The sequence below is a fragment of the Piliocolobus tephrosceles genome, chromosome 7 (genome assembly GCF_002776525.5).
Source record: "Piliocolobus tephrosceles isolate RC106 chromosome 7, ASM277652v3, whole genome shotgun sequence".
NCBI lineage: Eukaryota > Metazoa > Chordata > Mammalia > Primates > Cercopithecidae > Piliocolobus > Piliocolobus tephrosceles.
In genome coordinates this window covers 102623782-102648926 of record NC_045440.1, presented here as the reverse complement: position 1 = coordinate 102648926, position 25145 = coordinate 102623782, and the positions used below count along the sequence as shown (strand labels likewise).

At 37.8% G+C, this 25145-nt stretch overlaps 1 protein-coding gene and 1 pseudogene across 1 annotated transcript in view; one reads left to right on the top strand and one right to left on the bottom strand.

Moving 5' to 3' along the window:
- LOC113224951 (sperm-associated antigen 1) overlaps window positions 1–25145 on the top strand; it is a 78174-nt gene that overhangs the window by 2187 nt on the left and 50842 nt on the right. The window contains exons 2-7 of the mRNA XM_026454956.1: window positions 2521–2680; window positions 14234–14359; window positions 19445–19506; window positions 20030–20136; window positions 20727–20832; window positions 23217–23347. Of these exons, the coding sequence (XP_026310741.1) occupies window positions 2521–2680; window positions 14234–14359; window positions 19445–19506; window positions 20030–20136; window positions 20727–20832; window positions 23217–23347 (692 nt within the window). The remainder of the gene's footprint in view (window positions 1–2520; window positions 2681–14233; window positions 14360–19444; window positions 19507–20029; window positions 20137–20726; window positions 20833–23216; window positions 23348–25145) is intronic.
- On the bottom strand, window positions 1865–2183 carry LOC113224948 (annotated as a pseudogene).

Genomic DNA, 25145 nt, shown 5'->3' with positions numbered 1-25145 from the left:
TCCTTCCTTCCTTCCTTCCTTCCTTCCTTCCTTCCTTCCTTCCTTCCATCCTTCCTTCCGTCTGTCCTTCCTTCCTTCCTATCTCTCTCTCTCTTTCTCTCTATCTCTTTCTTTCTTGCTTCTTTTGTGTTTTTGTTTTTGTTGTTTTTTTTTTAAGACTGGATCTCACTATGTTGTCCAGGCTGATGTCAAACTCCTGGATTTGAGCAATCCTCCTGCTTTGGCCTCCCAAAGTGCTGGGGCCTCTTTGGATCTCTTGAGCTATTTTCATTTGGAGACCAGAGTTCTATTGCAGAAGATACTTGTGGAGCATGAGCTACTTTCCAGGAATCTAGAATTCCTTTTGCTCTGTGGCGGTTCTTTATTTCCTCTATCCCTATTCCTTGTCACTGAGTTCTTTCCTTTTTCTGTTTCATCACCTTTAGCTTCCTGTCTTCCCTGTTGCTCCCCAGCCAGACACTGATGGAAAGTGAAAAATCAGTAATATCAATTGTTTTCCCTTTTTTAGCAGAATATTATCATGTATACTTGGTCAAGGACAGATAAATAAAAATGAAAAGTTTATTGGATGAAACAGTTGGAAAGCTACAGTTATAATAATGTTGGTTCCGAGAAATTCTATGAATAGCCTAATTCAGTGATAATATATTGAACTTGGAATTGTTTTTTAAAATTTAATTTGGAAATGAAATTTATTTATATTTTTCTAGAAATCTAACAATGAACAGACCTACAAGAGAATGGGAAAAGACTGATTTTCCTTAAAATAAAAGGAACAGATGTCTCCATTTAACTCTCTAAGGAAAGAATTCTGTTCCTTGAGTGGTTGAATTTCAGGGTGTGTTGTTTAAGCTGTTTATCTGCCATTTTCTTCCTACCTCTTTGAAAAAAAAAAATTTAACTACGAACAGAAAATCCTTGTTGAAAAGGAAGTCCAAATTATCTTTCTGCCAGTCTCTAATACTGAATTTATGAGTTTAATATCGTACAAAATGAACATATGAACATACATATGTTGAAGAGAAAATATTATTCCATTTTTGTTAAAGTTTTGTTTCTTTGGTTGATATTAAACTGAAATTTATATGATACATGAGATTTGAAACTTAAAAAAAGTAAATGACAATTTTTTTTTTTTTTTTTTTTTTTTTGAGACAGAGTCTCTCCCTGTCACCCAGGCTGGAGTACAGTGGTGTGATCTTGGCTCATTGCAACCACTGCCTTCTGGATCAAGCGATTCTCCTGCCTCAGCCTCCCATGTAGCTGGGATTACAGGCGCTCGCTACCTTGCCTGGCTAATTTTTGTACTTTTAGTAGAGAGTCCATTTCACCATGTTGGCCAGGCTGTTCTCGAACTCCTGACCTCAAGTGATCCGCCTGCCTCGGCCTCCCAAAGTGCTGGGAATACAGGCCTGAGTCACAGCGCCCAGCCTGATAAAAATTTAATATAGTTAACTATTCATTGATATGTTTATTGACTTCATTATAAGCTATACATTTAATTAAAAATCAAACTATGAGTCTGCAAACCAGATGCTGTCAAGCAAATTGCCATCCATGATCCATAATTCTTTTTATATTTTTAACTCAGACAAATATGTAAGATTCAGTAAATTTTAATGTTTCAAATGTTTTCCAAAAAATTATCAGAAGCGCCCAGTTATAAAATAGTTGGGTAATCCATTTACCCCAAATGAACTACCTGTTTGTGTGTGAGGTAGCAATCTTCTGTGACACTACTACCCTTAATTCATATGCATTCCCTCTTCACATGAAGAGTACAGACAACAAAAAGGGACAGATGAGTCTCATTATTCATTGACTCTTGGTGTTTTCATCGTGTGTTAAATGCCTGATTTCAATTTTACGGCAACAAAAAATACCAATATTTATTCTGAAAAGTAATTGTATGTTCCAAGCGGCCAATATTAACAACTTCCATCACGACTCTAGGAATAATTTGCAGTTCTGAACCATGTTTTAGAAAAACATTTCCAGCGGTCTGTACGAGATTTATTCATATTCCATCATTGATAATAATTGCACTTCTTGGAGCAGGAACTTGAAATTCTTCTGTTGCAAACTATAAGACTGCTGTGAAAGGTGTACTTTCAGGAACAGAGTACTTTTTATGCCAGCCGCGGGTCAGACCTCAGAGTGATCTTAAAGGAACCCATTCACATGGTGGTGCCGGGATGAACCCAGAACCCACGCCAACTCCGCGGAGCAGCCCCACTTCCTCCACGGTGCTGGAGACCACCCCGCCCCACTCACCCTTATCCAATTTTTAAAGTGTGTGATGAAAATTGGTTTCTTTGAAGTTCCTTTTTTTCTTCATTGTATCGTTCCGTAGATTAATGGGTAAAAATTGAGACTGTGCAGGTTGAGGAAAGAGACTGGGAAGCAGCCCTTGAGATCTCCACAGAACCTTAGGGCTCCATGGAACCCAGCCTGCAAACCACTGGTCTAGATGATCCTAAATAAGGTGCTAACTCTAAAACTTATTTATTTCTTTTTAAGGTCTGGCGAGGAAGGATGTTATCCTGAACTTACAGAATTTTGTGAAAAGCATCTTCAAGCCTTGGCCCCTGAAAGTAGAGCTTTGAGGAAAGATAAACCAGCAGCAACAGCAGCCAGTTTTACAGCTGAAGAATGGGAAAAAATTGATGATGATATAAAGGTATAGAGTAATACCAATTTTCCACAGATATTGTTGAGACATTGTATATGTGTTTACTTATCTGAAGTCCTAGGCTTCTTGTTTGTCCGTAAAGGGCTTCTAGTGTCAATTAGGCAGGATTGGTCGCTTTTTACACCCAGGGGAACATTGCAAATTTGCGTGTGTGTGCACGTCCATACATGTGTGCATTTAAATTAGCTGAATAATATTCCATCCTATTAAAAAACCTATAATTTAATCATCTGCAATAAATAGTGCTGAATAAACATGTTTATTTGTAATTTTTTTTTTTTTTTTTTTTTTGAGATGGAGTCTCGCTTTGTCGCCCAGGCTGGAGTGCAATGGTGTGACCTCGGCTCACTGCAACCTCTGCCTCCTGGGTTCAAGTGATTCTCCTGCCTCAGCCTCCCGAGTAGCTGGGATTACAGGCACATGCCACCATGCCTGGCTAATTTTCGTATTTTTAGTAGCGATGGGGTTTCACCATGTTGGCCAGGCTGGTCTCAAACTCCTGACCTCAAGTGATCTGCCCACCTCGGCCTCCCAAAGTGCTGGGATCACAGGCATGAGCCACCGTGCCTGGCCTATTTTTTGCACCTCCCTGATTATTTCCTCAGGATAAATTATTAGAATTCAAATTGCTTGGTCAGGTATGGTTGCTCACACCACCTGTAATCCCAGTACTTTGGGAGGCTGAATCAGAAGGATCACTTCAGGCCAGGAGACCAGCCTGGGCAACATAGTCAGAGCTGTCTCTACAAAAATACAAAACTTAGCTGGACATGGTGACATGTGCCTGTAGTCCCAGCCATTCAGGAGGCTGAGACAGGAGGATCGCTTTATCCTGAGAGATTGAGGCTGCCGTGAGCTGTGATGGTGTCATTGCACTCTGGCCTGGGTGACAGAGTGAGACCCTGTCTAAAAACAAAAAGCAAGAGAGAGAGAAAAAAAAATTTAAATTGTTTGATCAAAGGGTTTGAATGTTTTTAAGGCTTTTCAAATGTATGTTCTCAGAAAATTTGTACCTTCATACATCAACCCCAACAGTGTATAAGAATGCCCAAGCCAGGTGCAGTGGTGTGTGCCTATAGTCCCAGTTACTCAGGGATGATTGCTTGAACCCAAGAATTTGAGGCCAGCCTAGACAATACAGAGAGACCTGGTTTCTTTATTTAAAAAAAAAAAAATGCCCATTTTTAGGTACTTTTTGTTGGATACTGTAATCATTTTTAGTCAATTAAATAGTTGAAAAAATGGTAGTACTGTAGTCCCTTCTTATCTTTGGGGCATACTTTCCAAGACCCCCAGTAGATGCCTAAAACTGCAGATAGTACTGAAGCCTAAATACACCATGTTTTTTCCTCTATATGCATGTCTATGATAAAATTTAACTTATAAATTAGGCACAGTAAAAGATTAACAATAACTAAAAAAACAGAACAATTATAACAACATACTGTTGTAAGAGTTATGTGAATATGAGCTCTCTTTCTCTCAAAATATCTTACTGTATTATACTCACCTATTTTTGGACTGCAGTTGACTGTGGGTAACTGAAACCACAGAAGGCAAAATTACAGATAAGGGGAGGACTATTGTAGTATATTTTTTTATTACTAGTAAAGTTGAGTTATGTTTCATGGATCTGTCACTTAAATTTCTTAAATATTTACAGATTTCTTTTAATCAGCTTTATTGAGGTAAAATTTATATTCCATAAAAATTACCAACTTTATAGTGTACATTTCACTGAGTTTTGACAAATGTATGCGATACAGAACATTTCAATCACCACTAAAACTTTTCTCTTGCCCATTTGTGGTTAGTGCAGACCCCACTGCCTGGGCTTTGGCAACCACTGAACTGTCAGCATAGTTTTGCCTTTTCTAGATTTGTGTGTAAATGTAATCATACAGTATGTTGTTATTCCTGTGTGTCTTCTTTCACTTACATAATGCTTCTGAGATTCATCTATATGGTTGCTTGTGTCTATAGTTCATTCCTCTGAGTTGCTGAGTAGTATTGAATTGTATGAATATCCTACAGTTTGTTTACCCACTTACCTTTGGTAAGACCCCCAGTGGATGCCTAAAACCTAGATAATACTGAGCCCTAAATATACTATGTTTCAACTGCCAAAATATTTTCCAAAGTGGCTGTACCATTGTGCAATCCTGACAGCAATATATAAAATTTCCACCTGCTTTATATCCTGGTCAGCACATAGTATTGTCAGTTTTGTTAGTTTTAGCCACTCTACCAGGTATCTCATTGTGGTTTTAATTTGCGTGTCTCTAATGACTAATGACATTGAGTGTCTTTTCATGTAACTTCTATTGTGAAGTGTCTTTACATCCTTTGCCCATTAAAAAAAAAATTGCATTGTGTTCTTATTGAGTTACGAAGTACTTGTTCTTTATCAGATACATTGCACTGTTGCCCAGGCTGGAGTGCAGTGATACCATCATGACTCACTGCAGCCTTGACCTCCCAGACTCAAGCAGTTCTCCCACTTCAGCCTACAGAGTAGCTGGGACCACAGGCGTGCACCACTGTGGTAGAGACAGGGCTTCACTATGTTGTCCAGGCTAGTCTTGAATACCTGGGCTGCTTTGGCCCCTCAAAGTGCTGGGATTACAGGCATGAGCCACCATGCCCAGCTATCTTTTCTTATTTATTTATTTATTTATTTATTTATTTATTTATTTAGAGACAGAGTTTCGCTCTTGTTGCCCAGGCTGGAGTGCAATGGCGCAATCTCAGCTCATCGCAACCTCTGCCTCCCAGGTTCAAGCAATTCTCCTGCCTCAGCTTCCTGAGTAGCTGGAATTACAGGCATGTGCCACCACGCCCGGCTAATTTTATATTTTTAGTAGAGATGGGGTTTCTCCATGTTGGTCAGGCTGGTCTCAAACTCCCAACCTCAGGTGATCTGCCCGTCTTGGCCTCCCAAAGTGCTGGGATTACCGATGTGTGCCACCACGCCCAGCCTCTTTTCATCTTTTTTTTTTTAACAGTATCTTTGGAAGAGTACAAGTTTTAACTTTTGATGAAATCTTTTTTTTATTGTTTGGGCTTTTGTGTTTTATCTAAGAAATCTTTGTTTAATCCAGGACCTCTAATTTTTTTCTCCTAGAAAGTTTATAGTTTTAATTCTTATATCTAGGTCTATAATCAGTTTTAATTTTTGTATTGGTGTTTGAACAAAAAGTATTCAAGCACTGTTTAATAAAATATTATCTTTGAATTTCTTGGTACCATTGTCAAAACTCAGTTGACCAAAGCTGGGTGTGGTGGTGCATGCCTGTAGTCCCAGTTTCTCTGGAGGCTGAAACAAGGAGATCACTTGAGCCCAGGAGTTTTAGGCTATGGTGCACTATTACCAAGCCTGTGAATAGCTGTTTAACTGTAGGCTGGACAACACAGCAAGACCTCATCTCTAAAAAATCTTTTTAAAAAAAATCAACTGGACTGAGCACAGTGGCTCACACCTGTAATCCAGCACTTTGGGAGGCTGAGGTGGGTGGATCACTTGAGTTCAGGAGTTCAAGACCAGCCTGGCCAACGTGGCAAAACCCCATCTCTACTAAATACCAAAAATTAGCTGAGCATGGTGGCATGTGCCTGTAGTCCCAGCTACTCAGGAGGCTGAGGCACAAGAATTGCTTGAACCCAGGAGGCAGAGGTTGCAGTGAGCTGAGATGGTGCCACTGAACTCCAGTCTGGACGACAGAACAAGACTGTCTCAAAAAAAAAAAAAAAAGAATCAATTGATCTTATGTGCGCGTCTATTTCTGACTCCCTCAATTCTGTTTCATTATTTTAATTTTTATATTTATTTTATACTCCTTGATAAGCAAGGCTATCCCGTAGGCAGTCTGTCCACAGTAGCATGTTTCATTATATTAAATGTACATCTTTATTACCTTCTTGTCTTGATTGTAATAGTTTTACAGTAACTCTTGAAATTTTACTGTAATAAAAGGCTGGAAAAAAAAAGAGGCTGGAGGTAGTGCAAGTCTTCCACCTTTGTTCTTTTTAAAAGTTGTTTTGGCTATTTTAGGTCTTTTGCTTATTACAAAATAACTTGCTTGTGTTTGAATTGGGATTGTGTTGAATTTCTGGATCAATTTTGGAAGAACTGACATCTTAATACTGAGGTTTCAGATACATGAACATCGTATATTTCTCCATTCATTTAAGTCTTCAATTTTTTTTACAGCAATGTCTTATAGTTTTCAGTATATAGTTCTTGCATAGTTTTGCTAAACTTATTCCTAAACATTACATGTAGCTCATGCTATTATAAATGTTAATATTTTTGTAATTTCAATGTTTTGCTCATCCTGTCACCTCAGTTATGAAAGTGTGTTTTTTTATTATAGTGAAATACATATTACATGAAATGTATTATCTTTACCAGTTTTAAGTGTACAGTTCAGTAGTGTTAAGCATGTTCACATGGTTGTGCAACCACTCTTCAGAACCTTTTCATTCTGCAAAACAAACGCTACACTCATTAAACAACTCCCCATTTTCCCCACTCCCCTATCCCCTAGCAACCACCATTCTATTGCTGTTCCTGTAAGTTTGACTACTCCAGGTACCTAATTTTAATTTCAATTTTTAATTGTACAAGTTTATATTTATCTAATTGCTTTTTCATATTGACTTCATATCCTGCAATTTTGTTAAAGTCATGGATTAGTTCTAGGAATGTTTTTGTAGATTCATTGGATTTTCTACCTGCAGGATCATGCCATCTGTAAAAAAATGAGAGATTTGCTTCTTTGCCATTTATTTATTTATTTATTTATTTATTTATTTATTTATTTATTTATTTATTTAACTTGCCTTATCGAACTGGCTAGAACCTCCAGTTCAGTAGAAGCGGTAAGAGCAGATATCCTTGCCTATTTCCCAGTCTTACAGGGAAATCATTTTGACTTTCACTATGAAATATAATGTGAGCTTTAAATTTTGTGTAGATGCCCTTTATCAAGTTGAAGTTTTCTTCTGTTCCTTGTTTGATGAGAATTTTTTATCATGAATGGGTTTTAAATTTTGTGAAATGCTTTTTCTGCATTTATTGAGATGAACAGATGATTTTCTTTGTAGTCTGTTAATAAGGTAAATTATGTAGATTGTTTTCAAATATTATACCAACCTTTCATTCCAGGATAAACTCTACTTGGTCGTGATATATCTTTTACAAATATATTCCTGGATTTGATTTGCTAAAATGCTGTGAAGGGTTTTTGTGTCTATGATTATGAGAGATATTGGTCAATAGTTTTATTTTCCTGTAATGCCATTGTCTGGTTTTGGTAGCAGGGTAATGCTGGCCTCATAGAAGGAGTTGGGAAGTATTGTCTCCTCTTCTGTTTTCTAAAAAAGTTGGTATATAATTGGTATTATTTCTTTCTTAAATGTTTTCAGTTCACTGTTGACACTGTATAGGCCTGGGATTTTCTTTGTAGGAAAGATTTTTAACTGTGAATTCAATTTTTCAAATAGATACAAAGCTGTTCAGGTTATCTTTAGAGCTCTCTTTCTGTACAGCTTCCTCCTTTCTGATATTTTTTTCCTCTGAAACCTCACAGTCTTGGTCTCCCTAACATCCAAACTTTGTCTGCTGAATTCAGCAAGACCACAGGGTTCTGTTTGGGTACTTTTACTGTGCTGCAGCCTGGAAACTGCAGACAGTGAGTTGGAGCAACTGTAGGGCTTACCTCATTTGTTCCCCTTTCTTTCAATAATCACTGTCCTGTGCTCCCTGGTTCAGGTGATTCTCCCACCTCAGCCTCCCGAGTAGTTGGGATTACAGGCACGTGCCACCGCGCCCAGCTAATTTTTGTGTTTTTTCTATTAATGTATTTCTCATTGTTTTTTAAGAGTTCTGTACTGTATATTGTAAATTTTCCTCTAGCTTGTTGTTTACCTTTTAAATGTTGTGTGTGGTGTTTTTTATTTTTAAAAATTTTTATGCTATCCTCTTAATTTTATTCTTTAAGATCTTTTCATCAGCTTTTATAGTTAGGAAGGTTTGCTCTCCACCAGATATATATTTACTTATATTTTCTTAGAGTTTCTTCAGTTTCATTTTGCTTAAGAAATTATTTTTGGGCTGGGCATGAGTGGCTCATGCCTGTAATCCCAGCAGTTTGGGAGGCCAAGGAGGGCGGATCACCTAAGGTCAGGAGTTCGAGACCACCCTGGCCAATATGGTGAAACCCTGTCTCTACTAAAAATACAAACAATCAGCCAGGTGTGGTGGTGCATGCCTGTAATCCCAGCTACTCAGGAGGCTGAGGCATGAGAATCAGTTGAACCCAGGAGGTGGAGGTTGTAGTGAGCAAAGATTGCACCATTGTACTCCAGCCTGGGAGTCAGAGCTAGACTCTGCCTAAAATAAAGAAAAAAAAAATATATATATATATATGTGTGTGTGTGTGTGTGTATATATATGTATGTGTGTGTATGTGTGTATATATGTGTGTGTGTGCATATGTATATAAAATATATGTATCTCACAGATTCTGGAGAACCGGTTTTTTTGTTTACTTTATTTTATTTATATTTTTCTGGGGTTAAAAACAATTTTAAAACATCTAAAAACAATGTTGAGGTATATGCATTCTGTAACTTATAATGCTGCTTTTTAAACTTTCAGCCTTCTCATTTTATTGGCTTGAGCTCAAAAATATGGTAATTAATCTACCAGTCAAAAATAGCACTTTATGTCCAGACTTTTTGGCCTTGTTTTCAGGATGTAGACAGCTTGATTTTAGTTGAAGAGCCTATGTTTTTTCCCATTGTGTTTCTTTGCTCTTCTTGACCACTTTTTTTTTTTTTTTTTTGAGATGGGGTCTTGCTCTGTCACCCAGGCTGGAGTGCAGTGGCACAATCATAGCTCGCTGCAGCCTTGAACTCTTGGGCTCAAGTGATCCTCCTCATTCTCCCAAGTAGCTGGGATTACAGGCATTCACCACCACACTCAGCTAATTTTTTTGTAGAGACATGGGTCTTGCTATGTTGCCCAGGCTGGTCTAGAACTCCTGTTGGTCACTTCGCAAGTTAGTCTCCTTTTCACTTGCCTTTCTTTCATACTTTGTCACTTGTCCCCTTTTCTCCATTCTTTCTTGCTCCCTTCCTCCTCTATAAATCTTCCTCTTATCTTTTACCATTCTAACCTTATTGCTTTTCTTTTTCTTCTCATATTTCTCCTCTTTGCCCTTTTTCACCCTCCCTGCCTTCTATATACAGATAGGACAGATAATATAGTTTTTTTTTTTTTTTTTTTTTTTTTTTTTGCTGTATCCCAGTGCTTTTAAGAGTGTCTAACAAATATTAGAACTCTCAATACATCTTTTCTGAATAATAAGTAATACTATTTCACGGATAACAAATATCTTACTCAATTTTTTTTCTGGCACCTGTGACAATTTAATAAACATTAAGAACCTACTATATGTCAGACACTGAATCACAAAGATGAAATTAAGACATAGGCCCTGCCCTCAAGGAATTTACAGTGTAAGAAGAGAGAATAACAATAGATGATTTTTAAATATTTATGCTAATATATTATGGAGGAGAAACACTTTTAGCCCAACTAGGAAGTTCTGGGAAATCTTGCTGAAAAGAATGATGAATAAGGTCTTGCAAGATAAATAAAAGTAGGAAGGGCAACAACAATGTATATATACTTAACAAGACTGAACTGTAGACTTAAAAACTGTTAAGATGGCCAATTTTATTATGTTATGCATATTTACCACAATTTAAAAGAAAAGGTACGAAGTATGTTCCAGATAGTGAGGATGGCAAGATCACATTGTCTAAAAAATTGACTCATAGGAAACTATGATAAATATAGTTGACTCTTGAACTACACAAGGAGTTAGGGGCACTGGCTCCCTTTACAGTCAAAAATCTACTTACAACTTTTGACTCCCCCAGAACTTAACTACTAATAGTCTATTGTTGATTGAAAGCCTTACCAATAACATAAACAGTTGATTAACATATATTTTGTATGTTATATAGATTATATACTGTATTCTTACAATAAAGTAAGCTAGAGAAAAGAAAATATTATTAGGAAAATCCTAAGGAAGAGAAGATACATTTTCTATGCATTAAGTGGAAGTGGATCATCATAAAGGTCTTCATCCTCATCATCATCACATTAAGTAGGTTGAGGAGGAGGAGGCATAGGAGGTGTTGGTTTTGCTGTCTCAAGGGTAGCAGAGATGGAAGAGGTGGAGGAGATGAAAGGAGAGGCAGGAGAGGCATGAGAGGCAGGTGTACTTGGTGTAACTTTGTAGAAATCAATCATAATTTCTGTCTTTTGTTTTTTCATTTCTCTAAAAATGTTACTATATGGTACCAATCCTCCTTCTACCGTTTGCTTTAGTTTTAGTCCCCATATCACAGAGGATAGATGTTGTGAAAGAAGTCAAAAACAGTCTTGAGTAATAGGAGCCCTTCTGCCAGAGTGTCTAATGTTAGTTTATTTTCTGGCATTGCTTCTTCTATGTCTTCTCATTGTCTGGCACTGGTTCAGAAGCACTTACCTTCATGAAGTCATCTTCTGTTAATTACTGTGGTGTGGCGTTAGCACTTGAATTTCTCCAACATCCATATCTTGAAACACTTCACCCCCAACTTTTTTTTGGCATATTCATAATCTCTTTTATGATTTCCTTGATTTGCTCTATTGTAAATCCTATGAAATCCTGGACAACGTCTGGACAGTTTTTTTCTAGCATGGATTTATTATTTCATGGCTTTTTTTTTTTCTTAGAGATGGGATTTTGCCATGTTGCCAGGGCTGGAATGCAATGGCTATTCACAGGCAGGGTCATAGCACACAGTACAGCTACAACTCTTGGGCTCAAGTGATCCTCCTGCCTCAGCCTCCTGAGTAACTGGGGCTACAGGTGCATGTGCCACCACTCCTGGCTTAATGGCTTTTTCTATAATAATGATGGCATTTTCAATGGTGTAATCCTTCTAGACATTCATGATGTTCTATCAGGGTTCTCTTCTGTAGTGTTGACAGTCCTTTCCATAGAGTAGGGCATGCAGTGAAGTTCTTTTTTTTCTTTTTGAGACGGAGTCTTGCTCTGTCACCCAGCCGGGAGTGCATTGGCTCACTGCAAGCTCCGCCACCTGGGTTCACACCATTCTTCTGCCTCAGCCTCCCGAGTAGCTGGGACTATAAGTGCCCACCACCATGCCCAGCTAATTTTTTTTTTATTTTTGGTAGAGATGGGGTTTCACCATGTTAGCCAGGATGGTCTCAATCTCCTGACCTCATGATCCACCCGCCTTGGCTTCCTAAAGTGTTGGGATTACAGGCGTGAGCCACTGTGCCTGGCTGGCATGCAGTAAAGTTCTTAAAGATCTTTGTGACCCCCTGATCTAGAGGTTGAATTAGAGATGTTGTTTTGGGGTAAGTAGACCACTTGACCCCTTTGGTCTTGAACTCATGGGGTTCTGGGTGGCCTGGGACATTGTCCAACATCAAAAGACAGTCCCTTAGTGGCAAGGTACATCCTGACTTCAGGAACAAAGCATTGATGGAACCAATACAGAAAAAGGGTTCTTGAATAGGCCTTCTTGCTGTACAGTCAAAAGACTGGCAGCTGATGTCTATCTTTTCCCCTCAAGGCTTGAGGGTTAGCAGCTTTACAGATAAAGTCAGTCCTGATCATAAACCCAACTGCGTTTGCACAAAATAGTTGAGTTTCCCTTTCCCTTCCTGCCTTAAATCCTGGTGCTTGCTTCTGTTCCTTACTAATAAATATCCTTTGTGGCATTTTTTTTTTCCCTAGAATACAGCACTTTTGTCTGCATTAAAAATCTGCTCAGACAGATATTCTTTCTCTTTAGTGATTTTCTCAATGGCACCTGGAAACTTGTCTGCTGCCTTTTGGTTGGGAGAAGCTGCTTCTCCTGTTCTCTTGACATTTTAAAAGCCAAACCTTTTTCTAAAATTCAAACCATCCTTTGCTGGCATTCAATTCTTCAGCTTTATAGGTTCATCATCTTCTTTTGCTTTAAGTTGTCATATAGTGACTTTGCTTTTTCTGGAATCATACTAGAATCTATAGGAATGTCTTTCTTTTTCTCTTTTTTTTTTTTTTTTGAGACTGAGTCTTGCTCTGTCGCCCAGGCTGGGGTGCAGTGGTGCCATCTTGGCTCACTGCAACCTCCGCCTCTGGGGTTCAAGCAATTCTTCTGCCTCAGACTTCCCGGTAGCTAGGATTACAGGCGCCCGCCCCCACGCCTGGCTAATTTTGTATTTTTAGTAGAGACGGAGTTTCACCACGTTGGCCAGGCTGGTCTGGAACTCCTGACATCAAGTGATCTGCCCGCTTCGGCCTTCCAAAGTGCTGGCATTACAGGAGTGAGCCACCACGCCCAGCCAGGAATGTCTGCCTTACATCAATCTTGCACCCACATGAAGGCTGCATTTTCAATACAAGATAAAAAGGCATTTCACAAGAAGTGCAAAGTCTTTGCACCTGATGGTGTAGCCGCAGTGATGCAATGATGGCCTCATAAATTTCCCTCTCCTCTCCTCTCCTCCCTCTTCCTTTCCCCCTCCCCCTCCCTCTCCCCCTACCCTCTTCCTCTCTCCCTTTCCCTCCCCCTTTTCTCTCCCTCTCTTCTCCCTCTTTTTTCTTTTCTTTCTTTTTTTTCCAGTGGTCCTTATTCTGGATTCATTTATTTTGAAATGGTGGGCAACTGCAAATGTAGCTTATGCCAGATCTTAATCTCTGGCACATATCAAGCAATTCAACTTTTTCTTTTGTAATATCATGTGTTTTCTCTGCTTCTTGGGAGCACTTCCAGCATCACTAGTGACACTTCGTATGGGTCCCATGGTGTTATTTAAGGTTTACAGTGTTGCACTAAACATCATAAAAATATGTGAGAACTGTGAGAGATCACTTTTTATGACAAGATGCAGTTTACTAGAGACAAACTGCTTCTGCAGAGATGACTAGTGTCACAAGGCATTTTAAGCAGATACTTGTAACTTAAAGCTTACAACAACAGCAACAGGAGGTGGCTGTGAAATTATTATGTATTGTAGTGTGTAATACAGTCAGTTTTATGCAGTTATGATTTAATACTGCATCCTTATGTCTTTTTTTTACATTTCTCTTTACTGTGAATGGTGCTATTTATGGTCTGTAAGTGTTTGTGTGGGTAAGTTTTGATAAATTTTAACTTTTTATAACTTGTGTATACTTTATTGTAGTAAATGATAAACTAGGCTAATATCTACATATATTTTATGCATTCATGAAATACCTAACTTTATCTTAATTTTTTGATATTTCTAATTCATCTGTGAGTTTTTTCAAACTGTCACAAATCTCCAAATATTTTTCCAATATTTTTACTGAAAAAAATCCACATATAAGTAGACCCATGCAGTTCAAACTTGCATTGTTCAAGGGTCAGCTATAGTTCTTTCTTATGCTTGGTTATAATTATTTCAAACTATATATTTACCTTTTTCTCTATTCTCAGAGTTGGGTATCGGAAATTAAAAAAGAAGAAGATAAAATGCACTTTCATGAAACCAAGACATTTCCAGCAATGAAAGATAATTTGCCTCCAGTTCGTGGTTCAAAGAGCTGTCTTCATGTTGGCAACGTAGGCCTTTTTGATATCTTTGTGGATGGTAGTGGGAGAGGATTGTTGCTGTTTATTAAGGGACAATCTCAGTTTAATTGGAGCAGCCTATGTGTGATGTCCTCTAGGAGAGTTGGGGAGTTTGTTCAGCTGGCTGGGAACTATCACCTTCTTTACTAGGCTGTATCTCATTACTTGGAGATCAAAATGAAACAGTTTTTTCCTTTGAAGTCTTGCATCTGGGGCTTATTTACTGCCTTTAGTCTTTTTTTTTTTTTTTTTTTAATATACGCCCTGTCTCTTCTGTCCAATTTTGATGAGAGCAAAAGGTCTGATTCAGTGTGTGAAAATTTCAGGGAACAATTATATATATATCTAGTAGGGCTACAGAGGATATATCATATTACATAATTTAATTATGGATTTAAAACAGTGAACAGATACTTTCAGTACTTGTAAATGTCATTCCTCTATTTAGTGCATGTTTTTTTCCCCTTATTCCCATTTCTCTGTGGTTGGTCCCTATTTTGTCACATAGACCTCTCCTTTTTAATCCGTGGGCTCCATACAGAAGGGGCCTGTTGAAGTTCCAGGACCATTCTATTTAACTTTAGATTGAAACTGGGTTTCCTAACATCCATCTGACCTTGTAATTTCTCAGATGACTCCTCAAGTCTTTTCATTTCTAGGTTAACTCATTCTTGTTATTCTCATCTTTTCTTTGAATCAATTTTATTTTAAAAATATCCATGGTTCTTCATCACTCTGCTCTCTGATAATTTACCTTCCTGGATCTTTTTACTCCTCATTAGGAATTACGTAGGTAACTGAGGTGTACAGTAATCTGGTGAGGATGCCACTGTCCGCAATCGATGAAATTGTATTTATTGAATAGTCGGTCGGGCACAGTGGCTCATGCCTGTAATCCCAGCACTTTGGGAGGCTGAGATGGATGGATTACTTGAGGCCAGGAGTTCGAGACCAGCCTGGCCAACATGGTGAAACCCCATCTCTACTAAAAATGCAAAAACATTAGCCAAGTGTGGTGGCATGTGCCTGTAATCCCAGCTTCCTGGGAGGCTGAGACACGAGAATTGTTTGAACCCAGGAGATGGAGGTTGCAGCGAGCTGAGATTGTCTCCTCTGTCTCAAAAAAAAAAAAAAAAAAAGAATAGTCCTTGTGTACTAAGACTGTGCCCTGAAAATATAACAATGAATAAACATTGCTGAAGGAGCAATGGGGTGGACAGACTAGTGGTACGGTAGTTCAAAGTATAGTCTAGGAAGCCCTTAAAGTCCCAGAGATTCTTCCAGGGGATCCAGAAAGTCAGTGCTATTTTGAAAATAATACTAGTGCTTTGTCCTTGTCACTGTGTTGGCATTTGCCCTGAGGATAAAGCTGCTGTTGCTTTAACATGAAGCAAGGCAGGCACCACACTGTACATACAGTAAAAACAAATTCCAATAATACTTAAAAATACCTTTAATAAAATAATAGAATATTTACTTTGTTAGATCTTGAACTTCTAGGACATGTCCTTTTAGTATTTTGTGTGACAAAGTGAGAAGTATGCAGAAAGCACTTCCCTGCATAGTGAAATATGATGGTTATGATATGATGCATAGCCACGTTTTCCTGGAACGCTGTTTTTACTTGAAATAATGGTTGACAAACTGTCATTATTCAGACTTGGGATTTCGGCAACAATTTTGTTGAAAGTGAATGAAGCAGGCCTGTCACTTTAAGGAGAACAACTCACAGTATTTGTTGCTAGTAAGCAAATCTGAGCTTTCAAGTGCAAATTAGGTCCAGGCAAGTGGGGCAGTGGCTCATGCCTGTAATCCCAGCACTTTGGGAGGCCAAGGCGGGTGGATCACTTGAGCCCAGGAGTTCGAGGCCTGGGCAACAGAGTGAGACCCCATCTCTACAAAACTTTTTTTTTTTCATTAGTGTGGTGTGGTGGCACATGCCTGTAGTTGTAGTTCTAGCTACTCAGGAGACTGAGGTAAGAGGATTGCTTGAGCCCTGGAGGTCAAGGCTGCAGTGAGCCATGATGACACCACTGTACTCCAGTCTGGGCAACAGAGCAAGACCCTGTCTCTAAAAACAAAGTGCAAATTAGGACTTTAGGTATTAAATATTTAGTATAATTAATAATATCTAATAATTTAGATATTATGTGTTTCTCAAATTTCTGCTTGTGACAGAAAATAGCCCTTAAGGGGGATACTTGTCAAAGGACAACATTACAACAAATTTCAATATCTAATTGGCTTATATTAACAATTTGTGAATCAGGATGACATCTCCTCTAAAAATTTAGAAAATGTGCTCCAATGGCCATGGCAGAACAGCTGGTTTTTATAAGGTAGCTTGAGCAGGGACAAGGAATACAAAAAGTAGACTATTTAACAACAGGTTATTTTCCTTATAAGGGTTAAAGCAGAAATTTGGTTATTATCTATGTCTTTTGATTTCTCTAGTCAGATAAGCAAGTTAATTTTGGTTTGGTGACGTGGAACTTTAGCACCAGTGACTACATTTTAGTCTGTTGGGGCCTAGTGCAGGAGCTTAGTCCAAATCACTGACCTCCTATAAATTTTATTTAACATACCTGAAAGTCTTTTTTGATGAGCTCCATGCAGATATTAACAAATTGTGATTTATAAAATTGTATAATGAAATCTGTGAATATTTGGAAAATCTGTATAACTCCAATGACCGATAATTTTGAGGAGTGTGAGAGTGTCATGATACTGAAAAATTTGAGCCCCACTGCTGTAGCATATAATGGATTATGACAGTAAATATGCAGTGTTATGAGAATACGTAGAAGGCACATGTCCCAATCTTTCAAAGTCAGAGAGCATTGCCTTCTTAAAATATCCAAATATAATATTACACATGAGATTTTATCCCATATACTGAGTCCATGTCTTGAGACTTTTATTGCTCGACATTCATTTTTTTATTTATTGAAATTTTTTTCTTCTTTATTCAGTTATAATTGATAACACTTGCATATATTTATGGTGTACAATGTGATGTTTTGATATATCTACACAGTTTGAAATGCTTACCATAGTCAAGCCAATTCATGTCCATTTCTTGATCCCTAAAGGGGGATATTTTTTGTCACAGGTAGGTATTTGAGAGCCACGTATGAATATTAAATACCCCTGATTTCGCATCAATGCCTTTTGAAACTAAGTGATACCATTTGTATTAGTTTCCTAGGGCTGCCGTAATACCACAGGAAGTGGTTGGCATAAAACAACAGAAATGTATTCTTTCACAGTTCTAGGGGCTAGAAGTACAAAATCAAGGTATTGGCAGGGCCTTGCTTCCTCCAAAACCTGTAAGGGAAGATCCTTCTTTGGCTCTTCCAGCTTTTGGAAGCCCTGGCCTTCCTTGGCTTGTAGCGGTACAACTCTAAGCTCTGTTTTCATTTTCACACCGCCAGCTTCCTTCTGTTGGAACTTCTTCTCCTCTTTTTATAAGGACACAGTCATACTGGATTAGGGCCCACCCTGATGACTTCATCTTCACTTGATTATATTGCAAAGACTCTATTTCCAAATAAGGTCTCATTCACAGGTACCGGGGTTAGGACTTCATCATACTATTTTGGGAGACACAATTCAACCCATAACATCATCTTAGCATTGAGAACATTGTCTTGATGAGCAGGAAATCGAGTGCAAGCATCAAATGAGACTTTTTGAGCCTGTAAGGACTGCATAGTACTCATTTATGTGGTTTATATAGTTCCTAGTATTGCTATTAGCAAACCTGAGCCTAATGAGAATGAAGATATATAACAGTTTAAAAACAAATCAGCAACTACTTTATTATCATAAATTCTGCTATACTTCCCTTTCTTCAGACTATATAGATAAATATTTTAAAGTTAATATTCCTTAGTACTTATCTAGCAAAAAATTGTACCTTCTCTCGGAGACTGATTATTGGTGAGCATTATGGCTATTGTTTTCCTTTCTCTCGTTCTGTTCTGGTGCAGAACCTGCCCTCTGTCTTCAGCAGTGGGAATGTGGCTACTTTGGGCCACTGTTAGTGCTTGGTCAAGATGGGCCCATGACCTGAGCTAGCCAATCAGTTCTTCCTTGGAATTTCTCTACCTGAAGACAGAGAGAAGAGTCACTCTCCTTTTCCTCTGGTGGAGAGAGCTGTGAGGTTATAATTCCAGAATGCTTGTGGCGATGTTTCCTGCCACATAAAGAAAGCAAGTACCCATCAGGGAAAGTGAAATCAGTAGGTAGAGAGGAGCAGAGACTGGGAGGGATATGGAGAGCTGGAGAAAGGGCATAGGAATCCCCTCATCCAGCAATACCCCTGCCCTTCCATCCGTTTAGTTATATAAGCTGATAATTTCTTCTTTTTTAATGTAATTATTCCAAATCAGATTACTGTCATTGCAAACTTCTGACTAACATAGCAGTTATTCTTGTTTCTCCAATGTCTAGGTTTGAAAAGAATGAATCAGAATTTAGTACTTTTTTATTATAAGAAAATCAGTAATAATCATATTCACATATAAGTTTTAAAACTATATATATATATATATACTTAAAAACCTATAGATTGTCCCCAGAATTAACTACAAATTTAAAATTCTTAATAACTTTAATGCTGAAGTTATAGTAACTTCCAGGGTACCTATTTTTCTTATCCATTCCATTTGTATATCTTTATTTTATTTTTTTGAGACAGTCTTGCTTTGTCACCCAGGCTGGAGTATAGTGGCTCAATCTCTGCTCACTGCAACCTCCACCTCCTAGGTTCAAGCAGTTCTCATGCCTCAACCTCCAAGTACCTGGGATTGCAGGCATGCGCCATCATGCCCAGCTAATTTTTGTATTTTTAGTAGAGACGGCATTTCTCCACATTGGCCAGGCTGGTCTGGAACTCCTGGCCTCAAGTGATCTGTCCACCTCAGCCTCCCAAAGTGCTGGGATTACAGGCATGAGCCACTGCATCTGGCCTCCATTAGTATATCTTAACCCAATACTTTACATTGCATTTACAGTAAAACCTGATAATCTTATATTAAATATATCTCATAAAATATGATTTTATTCTTTTAGGAAAAATGTTCTAAAAGACCAACTAAAAAGAAAACTCCAAGGGATTATGCGGAATGGGATAAGTATGTTTTACATGTCTTTGTATAAAATGTATCACTAAAAAAGTTATCTACCACAAAATACTGCAGTAATTTCTTAAATAATTATTATAAACCTGAACATGTCAAGAATACCAAATTACTTCAATAGAGTACTGAGAATATCTGGCCTCAGCCCTTTCGATGTTTTTTTCAGTACATAAAAAACTACTATATCCTTTTTTTTTTTTATAAAACCAACCAAAAAAAGACTAATGTAATTTTTATACCCATCCAAACTATAAAAGAACAAAAATGTAAAATTGAGATGTTAGTCACAATTTTAATTTCAAAGTTCTGACCAGTTTAGATTTGATTAACGTTTAAGCTCTCACTAAATTGTATGTTTTCTTAAGAAGGAACTCAGATGACTTGAACTATAAAGTTACTGCATATCTTTGAATATGGATCCAAAGGCATACTTGTACAAATATAAGAATATCTATAATACATTTGTTTTCTTGCCTGTATTGAACTTCTTTTGGTTTTTATTGTTCTTTCATTTAAGATTTGACGTGGAAAAGGAGTGTTTGAAAATTGATGAAGATTACAAAGAAAAGACGGTAATAGACAAGTCACACTTGTCTAAAATTGAGACAAGAATAGATACAGCAGGTAATTGGAGAAAAAATAATAATTTAGTAGTCTTTAAAGTTTTTGAATTATAATAAAAACTGTCAATCTAGAAGACATTGTCTTTGAGTACTGCACAGATTACCATGAAAAGTTTATGGATTTTCTCCGACAGTTGACCATTCAACAAATTTGCTTCTCTCTTTTACCCACTTAATTTTTAAATGTAGTAAGACTTTAAAATATAAACCTACTTTTCTTACTGTAATTCATTTGTTTGTAATTCCTTTTTTTCCAATGCTTTTTTTTCCTCCAAATTCTTCAAATTGTTTTCTATTTGCTTCAAAACAAAAAGATGGGGCAGTCTATTTGTTTTTGTTTGTAGTCAACAGATGAATGGCACCTATAAAGTAAAACAAAATCAATCATTAAAAGAATTCTGAATCCTCAAAACTTGTGAATGATTTAAAAAGAAAACATCACTAAGCTTAAGGAACCTTTTATTTTCTTTTGTTTATTTTATGATCTTTCTGCTCTCTTCTGCTTCTGTTAAAATAAGCATTCTTAGATTTAAACTTTAAAAATTCTGTTAAATTATATGTTTACATATAGCAGATAACATTTATTTCTAGGTCTAACTGAGAAAGAAAAAGATTTTCTTGCCATTCGTGAAAAGGAGAAAGGAAACGAAGCTTTCAACTCAGGAGATTATGAAGAAGCAGTGATGTATTATACCAGGCGAGCAGACGTTTGTTGTGGTTTAAACTTGCCTTTTAAAAAATGATAATGTTTTAATTGTTGAAACATAAATAAGCGGAAGTCTATGTCAGAATCTCTCAATGTATGGTACTTGTGATTTACCATATATTCACTTGTGTTTCTCCTATTTTTTCAATACTTTTCTCAAACCTTTAAGCTCCCACTCCACTCCTACTTTTGACAGAGGACTTAACTTCCTATCTTGCAGAGAAAATAGAAGCCGTCTGACAGGAATTCAACAGAAGGCCCATATGATATAGAAGTGAATAACTTGGGTTCTACTGTAGACTGCCTGGATTTAATTCTAGTATTTGTGGTGCTCCTTCCTACCACAGGACCTTTGCACATGCTAGGTCCACCATCAAAAATGCTTTTCCCATGGCTGATCTGAGTACAGTGGTGTTTACAACTAATTGATCACAACCAGATACAGATTTCCTTGTTCCTTCTCCACTCCCACCATTTCACTTGACTAGCCTTTGAAAGAGAAAAGAAAATTAAGAAAAAAAAAATGTTCTTCCCTCCTCCCATTATCTAGTTAATTCTGATTTATCCTTCAGGTCTTAGTCTTCACCTTACTTCTTTGGAGAAGTCTTACTTGACCTTCCAAACTAGGTTAAATCTCCATCCCACCCCACCCACTTCACCTCCCAATTTAAAGGCTCTTATAGCAGTCTTACCTCTCCTTTGTAGCACTTGTCAGAAGTATAATTTAAGCTTGTGTGATTTGATAATAACTAGAATGTAAGATTTGTAAGAGCAGAACCCATTTGTCAAGGATTTTTACATCATTGTATCCCCAAGGCCCAACAAAGTACCTGGTTCATAGTAGATGTTCAGTAAGTATGTATATGAACTTCTGAAGTTCTTAACAGCCTATGAAAAGTAGACTAAGTTTTTAAAATGTTGTTACAGATAAACTATTCTTATAGAATCACCAATGCCACCTTAACCCTAAACTCTGTACAGTCTTTTTTCCACCTTTGGAAATAAGATAGATTTTTTTTCAATATTGTTGATGTCTCTAAAGAAGTTTTCTCAGACTGTTTAAATGAAGACATGAGGTAAAGAGGATATATGATGGATCATTCATTCAGTACAGCCTCCCCTGTTCAGGCAGGTGGATATCAGTCTTGATAACTGTTCTTTCTTTTCTTGTAGATTTATACCAGAGAGTCTCTTGTCTATTACAGGTTGCAAAACTCTTTTCTTCTTTTATGAGGAGTCATGTAGTTGAAGAATTAAAGCAGCATAGTATAATGGTTAAGGGAATTCAGACTACCACTTTCTGACCTTAGGCAGATTCTTTTTTTTTTTTTTTTTTTTTTGAGACAGGGTCTCACTCTGTTATCCAGGCAAGAGTGCAGTGGTATGATCATAGCTCACTGCAGCCTCAAACTCCTGGGCTCAAGGGATCCTCCCACCTCAGCCTCCTGAGAACAGCTGGGACTACAGGTGTGAGCCACCACACGTGGATAATTTTCTCTTGCATTTTTTTTGTAGAGACAGGATCTCACTATGTTGCCCAGGCTAGTCTCGAACCCCTAGCCTCAAGCCATGCTCCCAGCTTGGTCTCCCAAAGTGCTGAGATTACAGGGGTGAGCCACCAAGCCTGGCTCCAAAAAATGTGTTTGGTATTTGATATTTGATATTAACTGACATCAACGGTTTTTTTTAAGGTGATCTATAGATATTTATCTTTTTCTACCTTCATTTTAATTCCAGTAACTAAAGCTCAGATTCCAGATCTATGAGTATTTAAATTCCCATAATGCCTCTAAAGCCTGAGTTAACTTTAAGGCTATTTACTGGATGTTTAAGCGTCTGTTTAAATATTGATTTAGTATGCTTGTAGAATTGTATTTTATTATTTTTGATAATATACGCTATATTCGTTTGCAAAGGTTGCCATAACAAAGTACCACAGACTGAGCGGCTTAAACAAGAGAAATTTCTTTTCTCACACTTCTGGAGGTTGGAAGTTTGAGATCAAGATGCTAGTAGGGTTGTTTTTTTCAAGGCCTCTCTCCTTGGCTTCTAGGTGGCCGTCTTCTCCCTGTGACTTTACAGTCTGTCCATACATGTATGTCCGAATATCTTCTTATTATAAGGAAACCACTTTTATGGGATCAGGGCCCCCTCTCATGACTTCATTTCACCTTAATTAGCTTTTTAAAGACCCTATCTCCAAATACAGTCATGTTCTGAGATACTGTGGGCTTAGGACTTCATATGAATGTTGGTGGATACAATTCAGCCCATACACAGGTTATAACTGTTTTATGTGTAACTTAAGCTGAATTTCTCTACATTCTTGTGTTTACCTTAGGCTTGCTTGTTGCCAGTAATGGTTTCTTTTCTAGGAGCATATCGGCGCTTCCCACTGTAGTTGCCTATAACAATCGAGCTCAAGCAGAAATCAAATTACAGAACTGGAATAGTGCTTTTCAGGATTGTGAAAAGGTCTTGGAGTTAGAACCTGGAAACATAAAGGGTAAAAAATATTATAGAATTCTTTTACATTTACAGCAGGACCCATTAATAAAGGCCATTCGTAGATACTTGCAATATTTACATTAAAAATATTTCAGATAAACTCAAATTTTTGTATGTGAATCACCAACTTCACAAAGTTGCCTTTAAGTTTAACTTGTAAGTTAAGTCCCTGATTATTTGTACGGAAGTAGCTAATAATCCCAGAGGATTTAATAAAATACATATATATTTTTAAGAAGTATCTCAGTAAACAAAAAACCAACAACAAAAATAAAATAAAAGAGAAGTATCTCGGCCAGGCACAGTGGCTCACACCTATAATCCCAGAATTTCGGGAGGCCGAGGTGAGACGATTGCTTAAGTCTAGGAGTTTGAGACCAGCCTAGGCAACACAGCAGAACTCTGTATCTCAAAAAAAAAAAAAAAAAAAAAAAAAAAAAAAATCTCAAGTTTGCATTTGAACATTCTCTTTATCCAAAAAAAAAAAAAAAAAAGTATAACTTAATGTAGATTTTCTGGTATTTATAAATATAATAAAATGATAAGCCCACACTGGACCTCTAGAACCTTCTCCCAGCTTCTTTGTGGATATTTTCACCTAGGTGGCTGTATATAATTTTGTTTGTTTGTTTGTTTGAGACAGAGTCTCATTCTGTCACCGAGGCTGGAGTGCAGTGACGTGATCTTGGCTCACTGCAACCTCTGCCTCCTGGGTTCAAGTGGTTCTCCTGCCTCAGTTTCCTAAGTAGCCGGGACTACAGGCATGCACCAGCATGCCTGGATAATTGTTGTATTTTTAGTAGAGAGATGGGGTTTCACCATGTTGGCCAGGCTGGTCTCAAACTCCTGACCTCAGGTGATCCACCTGCCTTGGCCTCCCAAAGTGCTGGGATTACAGGCGTGAGCTACTGCTCCCGGCCTGTTTTTGTTTCGTTTTGTTTTGTTTTGTTTTGTTTTGAGATAGGGCCTTACTCTGTCACCCAGCCTGCTGTGCAGTGGTGCAGTCTTAGCTTACTGCAACCTCCGCTTCCCAGTCTCAAGCGATCCTCTCACCTCAGCCTCCCAAGTAGCTGGGACTACAAGCATGTGCTACCACACCCGACTAATTTTTTTTGTATTTCTTTAAAGATGGGGTATCACTGTGTCGCCCAGGCTGGTCTCAAACTCCTGAGCTCAAGTGATCTGCCCACCTCTACCTCCCAAAGTGCTGGGATTACAGGCATGAGCCACTAAGCCTAGCTTGCTATAAATAATTTAATTTTCACTTTAAATTAATAATTTGAATAACTTAATTCTAAATTAAATTTGTCCAAAAATGACTCTTTCTGCCACAAACCTGCACTCTATTTTGATTCCCTGTCCCTGTGACTGACCACCTTGTCATGGTTCAGGCCTGAAGTATGCAAATCAGACTCTATTCTCCTTTTCTGTTATCAAGAAAGAGTCATTCCAAGAGGGAGTGACATACATTGTAATAGACACATTATATTTCTTTAAATTTTTATGGATTCAAATAAATATAAATACTTTTTCACATGGAATGTATCCCTTTTTGCCTATAAACATGGTACAGGTGACAGAAGCCATGGGAGTGCTAAGGGGAAGCCTGGTGCATCACCTGCCACTGTCATTGTCATGGATTGCCCTCCATTTACCAATCAAGTCCTGTTGGGCCTGTGTTTTATGCAAGCTGGTCTCTGTCACAGAGTATGACTGGGCTCCCAGCTTTAGGCAGCAGCCCACTGAAGGTTTTGTCAACCCCATACCACTGCTCTGCCAGGCCCTGTGCCAAGCAC